General features: G+C 41.2%; 1 protein-coding gene across 1 annotated transcript in view; it reads right to left on the bottom strand.

The window, feature by feature from the left end:
- Positions 1-15633, bottom strand: part of KIAA1257 (KIAA1257 ortholog) — a 69344-nt gene extending 53711 nt beyond the window's left edge. Inside the window, exons 1-4 of the mRNA XM_023526462.1 lie at positions 15417-15633; positions 13880-13926; positions 11160-11309; positions 10408-10612 (exon numbers count right to left, since the gene is read on the bottom strand). Of these exons, the coding sequence (XP_023382230.1) occupies positions 10408-10612; positions 11160-11309; positions 13880-13926; positions 15417-15633 (619 nt within the window). The remainder of the gene's footprint in view (positions 1-10407; positions 10613-11159; positions 11310-13879; positions 13927-15416) is intronic.
- Positions 15634-16640: the final 1007 nt, after the last annotated feature.

Below are 16640 nucleotides of genomic sequence, written 5' to 3'. Positions count from 1 at the left end.
GAGCCAGCCCACCAAAAACAGTATTTCATCCCCTGTAAGGTACAAGTGAGGATCTAAAAACATTTAGAGAGACTTCTGAAGTATAGAATTCTTTGTCCCTGCCAATTATCCTGGAATACACCTCTCCTGTTTGTTCAGAAGCCAGGGACCAATGAATACTAGCAGTCAATCAAGCAACTGTCACTCTGCACCTTGTTGTCCCCAACTCATATACCCTTCTAGGCCTCATTCCTGCTGAGACAGCTTATTGCACCTGTCTGGACCTCAAGGATGCCTTCTTCTGTATATGCCTGGTTCCTCAGAGTCAACCGATGTTTGCCTTCCAATGAGAAAGTCCTAAAAGCAGAGACAAGGGCCAGTTGACATGGACGCAACTGCCTCAGGGGTTCAAAAACTCCCCAGCCATCTTTGGGACAGCTCTAGCCTTGGATTTAAAGGCCTTCCTGGAAAACCAACACAGCTGTACATTACTCCAGTATGGAGATGACCTCCTCTTAGCAGGAAAGACCTATGAGGAATGCATGGAAGGAACACATCTACTCCTCAATCTCCTCTGGGAAATTGGTTATAAGGTCTCTAAAAGGAAGGCTCAAATCTGCCAAGAAAGAGTCAAATACCTTGGCTTCTACTTGTTGCAGGGACAACACCACCTCAGCCCAGAAAGGAAACATGGTCTGCTCAATTTCTGTCCCTACCACCTGATGACAAGTCCACAAATCCTTGGAGCAGCTGGCTTCTGCAGAATCTAGATACCTAATATCTCCATCCTGGCCAAATCTCTCTAAGAAGCCACAAAGAGTGGAGAACAGGTGGCCCTGCTCTGGGAATCTACACAACAGAAGGCCTTTGAAGAAATCAAATGGGCACTCACTAATGCCCCTGGACTAGGACTCCCAGACTAAACCAAATCTTTCTTTCTGTACATACATGAGTGCATGGGTGTTGCAATAGGGGTCTTAATTCAACTGCTAGGATCTTGGCACCATCTCGTGGCTAATATCTCCAAACAGCTTGACTCTGTTGCCCAGGGCTGGCCACCCTGCTTGTGTGTACTTGCAGCCATGGCCTTCCTTGTGTCAGAGGCTGGCAAACTGACTACGGGGCAAGAATTGACAGTAATAACATTCAGTAATAACATCTCTGGAGTACAAGGGATAATATTGGCTAACTAATGCCTGGATGGTCAGATATCAAGAAATGCTGTGTGAGAATCCACATGTCTGCCAAAAGTAGTATGAACCTTGAACCCAGCCACCTTGCTACTTGTTGGGCTCAGCCAGCCAGACCATGATTGCATTGAAGTCATGGATGAAGTGTTTTCCAGCTGACCTGACTTGACAGACCAGCCCCTCAGGGACCCTGATATTGACTATTACACTGATGGTGGCGGCTTTGTGAGGGGGGGAGATCACCTTGCAGGATATGTTGTGTTGACCCTACATTCCACCATTGAGGCAAAACTTCTGCCTAGGGGAACCTCAGCGCAGAAGGCAGAGCTCATTGCCTTACCCACGCCCTTCAGCTGGCAGCAGGATGGTGTGCTAACATATATACTGACTCTAAGCATGCCTTCGCCACCCTCCATGTACATGGAGCCCTGTACAAAGAGAAGAGTCTAATCAATCAGGGGAAAAAAACACAAAATATGAAAAGGAAATTCTAGAACTCTTAGATGCTATGTGGGCCCCCAAGGAAGTAGCAGTCATGCACTGCAGAGGACATCAAAAAGGAGATACCATAATGGCCCAGGGCAACCACAGGACAGACCATGTTGCCAAACTGGCAGTGGCCAAGGAAATGGCCATCCCTACAGCTCTAACTGCTTCCCTGTTTCCCAGTCCCTTAGCCGAATGGGACCCCAAGTACTTGCCTCAAGAAGAAGCCTGGTTTAAGATTGAAGAGGGAAGCCTCCTTCCCGGTGTACAGTGGAAGTTCAAGGACAGGCAAATTGCAGTCCCTGGGATCCTAGCCCCAGCTTTTGTCAAGCAGTGTGTCACCAAAGAATTCACCTTGGTTGCACTACCCTAGAAACCACTGTGGGCTGGTACTTTTACATCCTCCAGCTTTCTAGCATCTCCTGAACAGTATGTGAATGGTGTGAAGTCTGTGCCCACAATAATCTCAGGCAAGGGCTATGTGTCCCACCAGGGGTCCAAAGTGTTGGTGGCACCCCCTTTGAGGAACTCGAAGTAGACTTCACTGAAATATCTTGATCATGGGGCCTCAAGTATCTTTTAGTCTTTATATGCACCTATTCCAAAAGCTGACCAATCCATGTGCAGCAGAAGCCTGAGAACGATGTCTCATCAGGATGGCACCCCTAAAGACTCTTTTCCTTCTTCTTCTACTCTGTCACATATGTGGTGCCAGTCTCATCATTTCTTCTTCCCCTTGTACCCATTGCATGCAAAGGTACAGGATAGGGTCCAACATTGCCACTGGCTTCACTTCCATAATTGGCCTACCTAAAGGGTGTGCCCTAAATGCCACACTCTGCACTCATTGAGGATTCCAATATTGGATGGGGTACATAAAGGTTAAATCTGAGAGCTGCCAATCCTGCCAAGAGCCTGAAAAATTAGGGAAAACTTGGGCATGTTTCCTTAAGTGGAGGAAAGGTCCATAACCATGCAGAGGGCCCAGCAGTCAGAGAAATTGTCCAATGGCTGCATAATCCAACCTCATCTAAGCCTATACTGTTTCCTAGGACCCAAAGCCCACAAATGTATGATCAGCTAAAGGCCACCGTGGGCTAAAACCTACGGAAGTACCTCTTTGTTGACCTAGCTGAGAAGATAGCCCATGAATTTAGTGTCATTAAATGCTGGGTTTGTGGAGGAGTACTCATGAGTGAGTATTGGCCTAGGAAAGGAACTAGCATAGATGCCTTTTACCTCCTCCAGTGGAACCACACAGTGGCTCACCACGAAGAGGGTTGACCCCAGAGCTGGGTCTTTTCCTCAGAAGTTGTAGGGGAAGAATGTCTTGGCTGGATGAGTCCAGGTACACTCAGTGGGTTTGAGAAAATCCATGTAAAAGAATGCTATTTTTAAATCACACAGACATAAACTGGTGGCCCAAGTCTCCTTCCTGGTATTGGGCCAATAAAACAGCAGCAAAAGTCCTCATACTATAGAGGTACCAGCCTCTAAAACAAAAGTTAAGAAAAGGAGATGATGCTCTCTGACCCAGTCCTGGGTCCAAGCACCAAAGTGGGGAATGTGGATACCTGACCCTGCCTGGCCATTTCCTGCTCAAACGAGTTCGTCCCTGACTGCCCATCCCCCACCTCAAGGACTCTTTGGCTAACATCAGGTTTTTCAGAGCTTGCCAACCAATTAATGTTCTTCCTTATATCTGTAGCTGTATAGGAATGACAAGACTGTAAAAAACTGCCTGTTATGTTACAATCAGGGCTCAGCCTTTGGATAAGAATCAGCTGAGCTGGTGCCAGCATCAATAAATGCTGCTTCCTGCTTATTGCCTTGGTGTCCTGTCTCCGTTTAAGAATCCTGCAACAGAGGTGGTACCTAATGTGTCTGCACACAGACATGAAATGGCACTTCCTAATACCTGAGTGCATCCTGGTGGGATGACTTACCACTGATGCACAAACAAACATGAGAACTTAAATGAAGGAAATGAGGAGACACTGGTGTTTATCCTGTTACTGGTGAGAAAATACAAGCCTTTAGAAATATTTCAAATAAAACACAAGAAGACTTTGTGGAAACATGGCAGGGTGAGAGACGTCCCCAGATCTCTTCCCTTGAAACAACAATAAGCGGAACATCTAAAACTCAACATAAAACACCCAAACTGCACACCAGCATGTCTGAGTGTGGGATCTGCACATAAGAGCTACCATAGGAAAGAACCCCGAGTGTTGGGTGGTGGAATGAGAGAAATAAAGAAGCTGCCTCTTGCAATCTCAGAGCTCCCTGCAGAAGGAGGGGGAAGGGGGAAGGAGCAGTCAGTTCCTGCAGCTAATCCCCTGAACAGTCCTGCGTGGGAAAGCTGTGAGCTCCCCATGGCTGCCGGGCCCAGTCATCAGGGCAGGGAGCAGAAAAGCAGCACTGGACCACAGAGGAACAACAGTTGATTTTTGCTGGCTATGGTTGCAAAACTGAGGCTGAGCCACAGCACCCATCCCCTAACCCAGGGGGCCCCTTCCCCATACCCTCCCAGACCGATTGATCACTGCAGAGTACCAGGAGAATCTGAGCAAATGCTGCCGAGACTGTCGGTGACACTGACAGGGACAGAGGGTAGCGAGTGTGAGGGTAGCAAGAACATTTAAAAAGCATTATTACTTTATATAAAGCAGGGATCCAAGAGGCTTAGACGCCACCTACTGGAAACCAAAAGAAAAGCACCTTCTTTGCAGCACGCTAAAGAGAGACCTTTAGATAGTAAATCTTCTTTCTGGAAAAACAACAGAATACACTTCCATTAATGCCCAGGTGGAGAAATAATCCATTAAACGCCATGAGCAACCGAGGTGACAAGGCATCTCAGAAAGAAAGAGAAAAATCTCCAGAAAATAAGCTTAAAGACAGAAATATACCACTTAAATGAAAGAGAATTCAGGATGGTACTTCTGAAAAAACTCATTGAATTTCAAAACGAGTCATATCAACAATTTCAGAAATTGCAAAAACAAATAGATAAGCAGAGCAAGGAGATTGAAACCCTCAAAAAGAACCAAATAGAAATTCAGGAGATGAAGAACACACTGCAAGAATTGAAAAATAAAATAGCGAGCTTGGGAAATAGAGTAGACAAAATGGAGGAAAGGATCAGTGATATCGAAGACAGAAATCTAGAAATAAATCAGAAGGAAGAAGAGAGAAACTGAAGAATGAAAAATAATGAAGGAGAAATTCAAGAACTAGCTGATACCATCAAAAGAGGAAACATAAGAATAATGGGCATTATTGAAGGCGAGGAAAAGGAGCATGGACTAGAAATCATTTTCAGACAAATAGTTGATAAGAATTTCCCAAATCTAAGGAATGAGCTGGAGCTTGGAATTCAAAAAGACAACAGAACACAATTATCTCAATCCTAAAAGGCTTTTACCAAGACACATTGTATTAAAGTTATCAAAAATCAATGATAAAGACAGAATTCTCAGGACAGCTAGGGAGAAGAAAATAGTAACTTATAAAGGAAAACCCATTAGATTATCATCAAACTTCTCAGAGCAAACCTTATAAGCCAGAAAGGAATGGAATCAAATATTTAAGTGAAAAGAACTACCAGCCTAGAATAATGTATCCAGCTAAGCTCTCCTTTAAATATGAAGAAGAAATTAAGAACTTTCCAGACATACAAAAGTTGAAAGAATTCTCCACTACGAGGCCTGCACTACAAGAAATACTGAAAGGGGTCAGCTCACCTAAAACAAAATGACAAAAAACAAACAAACAAACAAATAAACCATAATTAGAAGTAAAGTACTATCAGGCAAATAGAAACTGAGGAGTACAATCCTTACTAAGAACAGGGCATTATAAGCTTAAATAATAAGAAGACAATTGCTATAGCAAGATAGTAATGAACATTCAACATACATACAGACAAATTCAGACAACAATGACTAAAAAGGGGAGCATTCAAAGATCCAAACTCACAATTGGGAATGGGGATAAGGCACAGCAGAAAAAAATGGATGAATATATATATCCTTTACATATTCGTAATGATAACCACATGCCAAAGATTCAGAACTTGAGTATACAACATAAAACAAAAAGAACCAGAGGAAAAACCCACAAAAGCCAACCAAAATAAAGAAAACAGAAAGACAAGGACAAGGAAGCAATGGAAACACCAAGCTACCAGAAAGCAAAAGATAAAATGGCTATAAGACCTCTTATTTCAATAATCACCCTAAATGTAAATTGACTGAATTCACCAATAAAAAGGCACAGAGTTGCAGATTGGATCAAAAACCAAAACCCAACCATACGCTGCTTCCAGGAGATACATCTCAGCTCCAAAGACAAATGTAGACTCAAAGTGAAAATGTGGAAAATGATATTTCAAGCAAATGGCATTCAGAGAAAAGCGGGAGTAGCGGTACTAATATCGGACAAAATAGACTTCAAAATAAAAAAGGTAAACACTTTATAATGATAAAAGGAGTCATGCACCAAAGACATAACACTTATTCATAAATATACTCTCAATAATGGAGCCCCAAAATATACAAAGCAATTACTAACAGAGCTAAAGGGAGAAACAGACCAAAACACTATCATAGTAGAGGACCTAAATACCCCTCTGTCAGATATGGACAGATTACCCAAACAGAAAATCAACAAGGAAATAACATCCTTAAATGATACATTAGACCAACTGGACATAATTGACATTTACAGAGCCTTCCATCCCCAAACAGCTGCTTATACATTCTTCTCTAGTACACTTGGAACATTCTCAAGATCGACCACATACTGGGACACAGAGATAGCCTCAACAAATATAAAATGGTTGAAATAATACCAAACATATTCTCTGATCATAACGCTTTGAAACTAGAGATCAACTGCAAAAAGAAATCAGGAATAACCACAAACACATGGAGATTAAACGACATGCTACTGAGGAATAACTGGGTCAGAGAAGAAATAAAAAGAGAGATCAAGAGATACATAGAAACGAATGATAATGATAGTACAACATATCAAAACTTTTGGGACAAAACAAAAGCAGTCATAAGAGGAAAGTTCATATCATTACAGGCCTATCTCCAAAAACAAGAATGAACCCTAATAAACAACCTAATGCTTCATCAAAAAATTTAGAAAGGGAACAAAAAATGAAGCCTAAAGTCAGCAGAAGGAAGGAAATAAAAATTAGAGCAGAAATAAATGAAATTGAAAACAAAACAAAAAAATAGAAAAAATAAATGCAACAAAGTACTAGTTCTTTGAGAAAGTAAATAAAATTAACAAACCCCTGGCTAGACTCACTAAAAAAAAAAAAAAGAGAGAGAGAGAGAGAGAAAGGACACAAACAAAAGCAGTGATGAAAGCAGGGGAAACTATGATAGACACTGCAGAAATACAAAGGATCATACAAGAATACTATGAAAAAGTATATAACACCAAATTTAATAACCTAGAAGAAATGGACCAGTATTTAGAAAGATACGATCTTCCTAGACTTAGTCAAGAAGATCTGGAAAATCTAAATAGACCGATCAGCAGAATGGAAATTAAAACAATCATCAAAACCTACCAAAAATAAAAGTCCAGTTCCAGATGACTTCACCAGTGAATTCTACCAAACATTCAAAGATTTAATACCTATTCTCTCAAACTCTTCCAAAAAATCGAAGAGGAGGCAATACTTCTCAACTCAGTTTATGAGGCCAATATTACTCTGATACCAAAACCTGGTAAAGATAACACACAAAAAGAAAACTACAGACCAATATCTCTCACGAACACATATGAAATAATCTTAAAGAAGATATGCGCGAATCGAATACAGCAACATATTAAAAAGATTATACACCACGATCAAGTGGGCTTTATCCCAGGGGCACAGGGATGGTTCAACATATGCAAAATAGTTAATGTGATACACCACATAAACAAATTAAAAAATAAGAATCATATAATCATATCAATAGATGAAGAAATGGCCTTTGACAAGATACAGCATCCATTTATGATCAAAACACTTAACAAAATTGGCATTGAAGGAAAGTACCGTAACATAATTAAGGCCATTTATGACAAGCCCTCAGCCAACATTATACTTAATGGTGAAAAACTTAAACCTTCCCTCTAAGATCAGGAACAAGGCTGTCCACTATTACCACTGTTATTCATTATAACATTGGATGTCCTAGCAAGTGCAGTCAGACAAGAGAAAGATATAAAAAGACATCCAAATAGGAAACAAAGAAGTCAAACTGTCACTATTTGCGGATGACATGATTCTCTATATAGAACACCCTAAAGACTCCACAAGAACACTACTAGAAACGATAAGCAAATACAGTAAAGTTTCTGGATACAAAACCAACATTCAAAAATCCATAGCGTTCATATACTCTAATAATGAAGTGTCGGAAAAAGAAGTAGAAAAAATAATGCCTTTTGCAAATGCAACAACAACAAAAAAAATACCTAGGAATAAATTTAATGAAACGTGAAGAACCTACACAATGAAAACTACAAGACTTTATTAAAACAAATCAAAAAAGATACAAAGAAATGGAAAGATATTTTGTGTTCTCGGATTGGAAGAATCAACATAGTTAAAATGATCATATTACCTAAAGCATTATACAGATTTAATGCAACCTTCATCAAAATCACATTGGCAAAGAAATAAAACAAAAAATCATGAAATTTGTGTAGAAGCACAAAGGACCCGGAATAGCCAAAGCCATCCTGAGAAAAAAGAACAAGGTTGGAGGCATCACTTTGCCCGACTTCAAATTATACTACAAAGTGACAGTAATGAAACGGCATGGTATTGGCAGAAAAATGGACACACAGACCAGTGGAACAGAATCAAGAGTCCAGAGGTAAACCCATACAATGAAGCCAAAAACATACAGTGGAGAAAGGAAAGCCTCTTCAAGAAATGGTGCTGGGAAAATTGGAAGGCTACCTGCAAAAGAATGAAACTAGACTGTTGTCTATCACCACACACCAAAATTAACTCAAAATGAATTAGTTAAGGATCTGAATATAAGACCTGAAACAATAAAATGCATAGAAGATAACATAGGAATTAAACTGAAGGACCTTGGACTTAAAGAGGATTTTATGAATTTGACCTCAAAGGCAAAGGAACTAAAAGCAAAAATAAATGAATGGGACTACATCAAATTAAAAAGCTTCTGCTCAGTAAAAGAAATTGTCAACAAGGTAAAGAGAGAGCCATCCAAAAAGGAAAATATATTTGCAAGCAATCCTTCCGATAAGGGCCTAATATCCAAAATATACAAAGAACTCATACGACTCAATAACAACAAAAAACAAACAATCCAGTCAAAAATGGGCAGAGGACCTGAACAGACACTTCTCCCTAGAGGACATATGTCGGGAGCCTTAAGCCTGCACCCAAAGATAAGAATCACATCCTGAATAAACTCTGCTATCTGTGACCATTTGGACAGCCAGGGCACTGGGAAGCGCCGGCCTTATCTCGTGTCTTTGATCCCCATTCCCCCTGCCTGCAGAGCGAGAGCCTGCAACTTCTCACATAGCCCATCTGTTTCTGACCAGCCAGGCAGAAATCACCTTCTCTGGTGGTCGCCAATAAGCTTGTAACGAAATACTCTCTGATCAGTCCCGCCCCTGCCCTCTCCACCTGAGTGTATAAATATAACCACTTGAAAATAAAATTTTGAGGCTTGATCAGAACACTGTCTTGCCTCCACTCTTTTCTCCCGCCCATGTTCTCTTCAAGGTGCGGTCCTCCTCGGGTTCTACGCAATAACTAGGTCCTGCGGGTCGGGACAGACATACAAAGGTCCAACAAATATTTGAAAAGATGCTCAACATTGCTAGCTATTAGGGAGATGCACATCAAAACCACAATGAGATACCATCTCACACCTGTTAGAATGGCTATAATCAACAGGGTAAGTAATAAGAAATGTTGGAGAGGATGCAGAGAAAAAGAACCCTCATACATGCTGGTGGGACTGCAAATTGGTACAGCCACTATGGAAAACAGTATGGAGCTTCTTCAAGAAACTAAGAATTGATCTACCATAAGATCCAGCAATTCTCCTACTGGGTATTTACCACAAAGACTTGAAAACTCATATCTGAAAAGATATTTGCACACTGATGTTCATAGTAGCATTATTCACAGTGGCCAGGACATGGAAGCAACTGAAATGTCCTACAATAGATGATTGGCTAAAGAAGCTGTGGTACATATATACAATGGAATATTACTCAGCCATAAGAAGTGATGAAATACTGCCTTTTGCAACAACATGGATAGACCATGAGATAATCATGCTAATCGAAATAACCTGGACAGAAAAAGTTGAAAATCACATGATATCACTTATATGTGGGATATAAACCTAAAAGCAACAAATGAACAGGACCAACAAACAGAGACTCACGGACATGGACTATAGACTAGTGGTTACCAGAGGGTAGAGGGTGGTGGAGGAGTGGGGAGGTTGATGGGGTGAAGGAGATCAAATATAGAGGGGTAGGGGGAGGGTGAAGTGGGGAAAGGGAATCAAATATATGGTAGCTAAAGGAAACTGGAGTTTGGGTGGTTAACACAATAGAATATACAGATATCAAATTATAAGGTACATCTGAAAATTATATAATTGTATTAATCAATGTTACCCCAATAAACTTAATAAAAAATAATAAAATAATAAAACACAAAAATCTGACTTACCAAAAGATCCTGCATCTTCTGAATACCCAGCAGTCTTTAATCGATAATACCTGACTTTTCTTGAAACCTTGTCCTTAGTGTCCCAGAACTTCAAAGTTATTTTGTGAAAATTTATTTTCTTTAGTAATTCCTTTGTCACGTTGATGTTAAAAAATTGAGTCCATGACACCCAGACTTTGTCCCCTTCACGCCATGGCTTCACAGTCTGTGTAAAAGAGTACCAAGATATTTTCAGTGCGAAAAGCCAGGAGGCTCAGCAGTCTAGGAGTACTCACCACAACCAGCCTCACTCTACTGGCAGTGAAGCCAGGCCCTGCTCTCCACCCCTCTGACTTCTGTGTTTGGCTCTCTCTCAGGTTCCAATGCACATTGGGAAATGGGTGTCATGGACTGGGCCCTGTCACACCTTTGGATTCCTTGGAAAAAAATTAAGTCAAAGAAATTAACTGCAAATAGTGTCCTTTCCAGTGATTTCAATCCCTGACTGGGCCACAGGCAGGTGTGTGCATGTGTGTGTGTGAAGGGCAGGCAGGTGTGCACACACATATGTATATAAATGCATATACATATGTATTCATATGCACACATAAAGAAATTATAAGAGCTACAAAAAAAAATTGAAACACCAAAGCAATTATTTGGTAAAAATATCTAAACAGAGAGCCATGTAATTGGTATTTCCAGGAAAAGCAAACACATTTCTTGTAGTATTAGGCTGTATGGTATATGCAAGGCTACACACACACACAAACCTTTACTCCTGAATCCAGAAACACTTTGACCACTGCTGGAAACACCACAATGTCAACTTTTTTAGGCTCTCCATCATCCGGCAGAAGGAAATACTCAATGTGGTAGAAACTGCGAAGCTTTGCAACAGGTTTCTCCATTGGGGGTATTTCCTACATTTTTCAATCAAACTTATATATTTTCCTTTATGACCTAGAAGATATAGATTTAATGAGCCTTGTTTTCACCTCTCATGAGAAAGCAGACCCATTTCCACAGTTTTCTGTAACCAAGAAAGAGTCCCATGCTGTGGGAGGCCACAAACCTCCACACTGCTAGTAATGTAGGGAGGAGGCAAGAGAATTAAAATGTTAATCAAGCTACAATCAGAGAATGCAATATGATGATCAGCCCTACACCCAGGCCAGGAAGACATCTTCAGAACAAAGGAAGATTTTTGCTGGGATTGCTAACAGCCCATTTCTCACATGGTGAAGGGAAAACAGGAATCAAGAGTTATTCCATATGGCTAAAGCTATGGGGAACCTAAGGATTAAAGGCTGGCAACTGCCAACAGGCCTTTCACTCTACATATTCTTACCTTTTCATGCTACATACTCTTTCTCTTCCTCATTGTATGTCCAAATCAAAGGAAAAGGGAACTAAAGAATGACATATAAACTGAATTCCCTGAGCAATCAGGGTCCCTCTCAGTGGCTTTACTCTGTCTCTTGCACTGTCTCTCTCACTCTCTGCCTCTGAGAGACCACACTCTGACTGTGGAGTGTTACCCCTTTTCTAATAAACTTTCCTTTTGACTCTAACTTTGGCATGTGTGTTTAATTCTTTCTACACTCTCTGCCAAAGAACCCTCTTTTCTCCAAACAGGTCTTGGTCTCCCTACCAACTCAGGGAAATTAGCCCTGTCCTGCATCACTAGCCTCCCTAGTCAGCAAAGTAGCAGGTTACTCTGGACTAGGACTAGGCACCAGGGTGCAAAATTTCAGTGCATGACTCTTTGAGAGTGAGTGTCTCCTTATATTTTTTTCACCTTAGAGGCTTCACCTGCCTCATGCTAGTCTCAGCAGTAAGAAGCAAGTAAAAAAGAAAAATCATAGCACAGTGTGATTTATGCAATACCAGCAGCATAAATAAGGTTCTGAAGAACAACAGAGGAAGCAGGGGTAATCTCTTCCTGGGAGTGGTATGGGAAACTCCCAAAGGGACCTCAGCAGAGTCTTGTAGAAGCAAAGTTGGCAGACATTCCAAGAAGAGGTCAGAACTCAGCAAAACCTCATGAATGAAGCTGTACAAAGTGGGATAAATGGGGTGAAAAGATGAAGAAAGTAAGGTTGGGCTTCAGCCAGAGCCCAGGGTCTCTGCCTGCCCTTGACCTTAAACTGAACCCTTCAAGCTTGAGCTTTGCACACAAGAAAATGCTTCAGGAGCTCCATAAATATTTATCCCAAATTTCATTTTATAAAAATATGACTATTATATTTAAATCAGTAGTTTTAAAATTTCAACTTTTAACACCCAAGAGACCACTGGAGACTGCCACTAGAAGAGTGAGCTTTTATGAAGACCTTGGGATAAAGCTTCTCCAGCCAGTCTTTGGTAGTCATTAGAATTTCTCGTGAAGGTGTAACTGATCAGAAAAAGCTTGCTGCATTTTACAAGTCCATGTTCCGATTCAACCCAAGGTGAGCAAGTGGATATGTAGACCCTCTTATCTCCTGTTAATTGGAGTAAAAATTGTTACAACCCCTTTGGTGGGCAATTAGACAATATCTATAAGAAAATGTAAATGTATACAGTAAGTCCTCACTTAATGTCATTGATAGGTCCTGGACTTTAAATGAAACAACATTATTCAAGGACCTGCTATACATTAAATGAAGCAATATCACTTCTTGAAATTCAAGCTACAGAAGTGCCCCCTGCCCCACCACCATGCACAGAAATGTGCATACTAGGAGGGCTAACAGAAAAAAATTGGAAACAACTTAAATGTCCACCAATAAGGAGAACAAGGAAAAGTTAGTGAGTATTCTAAGAAGAGCTTTGCTTCTTGGCAAACTGATTTTCTCCTGCTTCTCCAGGCACATAATAGCATAAAATCTCTCTTCTCTGGCCTAGGTAAGTGCAGCACCTCAAACATAGAGATGCTGTTATCGTTGTTATAAAATTTCTTTCAATTGCAATCTGAGGTTGCTTTATGCTATGGAAATATCTTGCTAAGTAAAATTACAAAGCAGCAGAATTTCTAGTGAAAATCATTTATTTTAAAACGGATCAATCAGTATTGATTATAAATTAGCTACTCATTTTCCCTTGATATCTCCAGTCTGTTCACACACCACTGAATTCTCCTCCCAGATTTGTTTGGTATCAGTGATGTACTGAGCAGAGCAGTGTGCAACAAGCCATTGATGCAATGGCCCACTAGAGGGTGTACTCACCACCACCCCCCACCCCCCGCCCGCTTTATCCTTCCCTCCCTCTGTCTCAGGATAAATTAGAAACATACAATAGAATACTATATAGGCATTTAAAACAAAACAGCAAAATAAAAACAAGTATGCTCATTTCCTCTCAGATATCTAAGACATAGTCAAAAATTTTAAAAGCAAATTGTAGAACAGAATGTTTAGGATCTCATTTCTCTTAAATAAATAACTTATATAAACATTTATAAACAAATCATAAATACTCAGGTATTGGAAGAAAAAAACGCTTATACCCAGCCAAAGATATGTCCTTCAAAGGTATTGTCATGATAAAAAGACCCTAAAAAATAAAATAAATGAACAAACAAAACAGAAATAAACTCATAGATACAGAGAACAAGTTGATAGTTACCAGATGGGAGGGGTTTGAAGAGGTAAAGTGGGTGAAAAAGGTGAAAGGAATTAAGAGGTACATATTGCCAGTTATAAAAATAATCACGGGGATGTAAAGTATAGTACAGAGAATTTGGTCAATAATGCTGTAATAACTATGTATAGTGTCAGATGGGTACTAGACTTATTGGGGTGAGCACTTTGTAAGAAATATAAACGTTTAATCACTATGTTGTACATCTAAAATTAATGTGATATTGTATGTCAACAATAATTGAAAAATAAATTAATAAAAAAGAATCTCAGGCATACAAGACCTCATAAATTTTTGCTGCACAGAGATCTATTTTGCAAATGCCTTTGGAAAAAGTACCAAAATAAGAAAAAACAAGTCTAAAGATGCTGCAAGAGATGTGAAGGTTAAGGTGATCAAGTAAGCATTGATTTTCTTCTGGTTGGTATTTGCAAAAAGACTTTTTTTCCAGGCTCTTTCACTTGATATCAACAGACCCAAGATAAAAAGCATCATTATGTATAGAGGTCACCACATAAGACAAAAAGTTCAATTCACCAAGAAGATTGATAAGTTCTAAATATGGTGTACACCTAACCAAGTAGCCTCCAAAATATCTGAAGCAACAGTTGACATCTACAAGAAGCTGAAATTAATCATCATGGGCAAGATAGTTTAAGTAGACAAAAAAAAATGTGTCATAAAGTGGAGTACTTTTCTTTGCCCCTAAACTTGGGGTTTCAACCACATGACTTGCTTTGACCAATAAAATGTTAGTTAGCAGGTGGGAAGTGCCCAAAGACTTTAAGAGTGCTTGGGTGACTGGGCTTGCCTCCTGGTGTATCTCTGCCCATACATAATATGTGTCTGGGCTAGCCCACATGAGGAAGATGAGAGACACATGAAGCAGAGCAAGCCACCACAGGGAGCTCAGGCTGGATCAGCTAACCTGCTCATCCAGGAGAACAAAGGATACCTATTTGAAGCTTCTAAATTGGGGAGCTTGTTTGGGTTCGTTACACAGCATTGTTGCAGTAATAGCTAACTGACACATTTTTATACTCATAGATTCAATACACCTGAGAATCTATCTGTATTTTAAATAAGGAATTAGGTGATGTATAACCAGCTTATGGGAACCAAGGCTTTAACCTCTCTGTCATCATCTACAAAAAGCAGACATAACATCACCTACTTCTTAGAGTTATTGAGAGGATTAAGTATGTGAAGACCACATAACCACTTGCCTGATCCATAGTGGGCCCCTAAAATTGCAGTTTCTTTCCTGACCTTTGCTCCTGTAATCCGCTACCCTATTGCAGGGAGCCAGTGGAAGGAACATATGTGTCCTAAACTCCTGGGAGAAGGTCATTAGTCCACCCCCTTTTTTGTAGAAAGCATTAGAATTATGCTCTGGCACTTACCAACATTCACTGGGAAGGCCAGTGAGATGATGAATTTGCAGGGGACAACCTGGGGCACGTCAGAGTTGAAAGTGCTGGCAGGCCCTTCTGAGGACTCGATGCTGCTGCACTGGTCAGAATCTGATTCTTGGGCCTGGGCCCTGGCCTTCAGGTACTCCTCAACATCACACTCGCTCATGGACTGGTAAAAGCTGCCCATGGAGGGCATGGGCCCCATGCTTGCCCTGTCCTCATCTTCCCACTCCCAGGCATGCAGTGACATGATGCAGAGTGCCCCACACGCTCAGCACTCCTAGCTGGAAGAAACTAAAAGGCACTTTTGTCACCACTCTCTGCTCTCAGGAGGTAAGCCTTTCCTCTTTCAGGACCACCCACCATTCTCCTCCCTCCCTCCCCTTGTCCTATTCTGGGTTGAATGGCCAAGGCCTTGGACACTGCTTGACACACAGTAGGAATTCAATGAGGTTAGAGAATGAATGGATGAACCACAGAGAATGGTGGCTGGCAGTAATCATGATGTTGAATAACCCCACTTTCTCTAACTTGAGTCTCTGCTTTTCCCCAGCCCCAGTTGCTCCTTCTTTCATGAATCAGAAGTCAATCATTTGGCACTTCTGGAATATCTATCTCAGGTGAGTGCAGTTCTCCAGGAATCACATGGGTTGGAGGAGAATCCCCTATGCTTCCATTAAGGGATGCCTTGGGGAGAGCTGCACCAAAGCATGATGTGCATTTGCCATTTTGGGACAGGAAAACCAGGTCAGGGGACTGACTATATGTGCAAATGCCTAGTGAGGTTAAGGAGAGCAAGAACCCTGAGGCAAGACATGAATGGGCATTGAGGACTGGGCTCAAAGCACAAGGAGGCAGAACCTGGGCTAACACTAAGAAAAAGATACCCAGGCTACAGCGTGGGGTGGGGGATGGATGAGGGTGGGACACAAGGACTCCTCAAGGCGCCAACGGTACCTGCTAGCAGATGCACTAGGCAGCAGCCAGGGCTTGGTAGGAGGTGTCGGTCAGCTCGCACACTAACTGCATAGCCGCCTGGGCGAGGAGGCTCCCGAGGACGTTGTCGGTCCACTCCGGCAAGGGGCCACCTAGACCCCGCAGCGCAACTGTTTTTGACAGTTGCTAGGAAACGGGCGTTGATAAGGCCCTGGACTGGGCTCCACTGGGGGCGGGACTTCCTGTCTCAGACCTGCTATACAAACATGGTCTGGC

The sequence above is a fragment of the Pteropus vampyrus genome, unplaced genomic scaffold (genome assembly GCF_000151845.1).
Source record: "Pteropus vampyrus isolate Shadow unplaced genomic scaffold, Pvam_2.0 Scaffold927, whole genome shotgun sequence".
Taxonomy (NCBI): Eukaryota; Metazoa; Chordata; class Mammalia; order Chiroptera; family Pteropodidae; genus Pteropus; species Pteropus vampyrus.
This window is presented reverse-complemented; position numbering and strand designations above follow the sequence as displayed.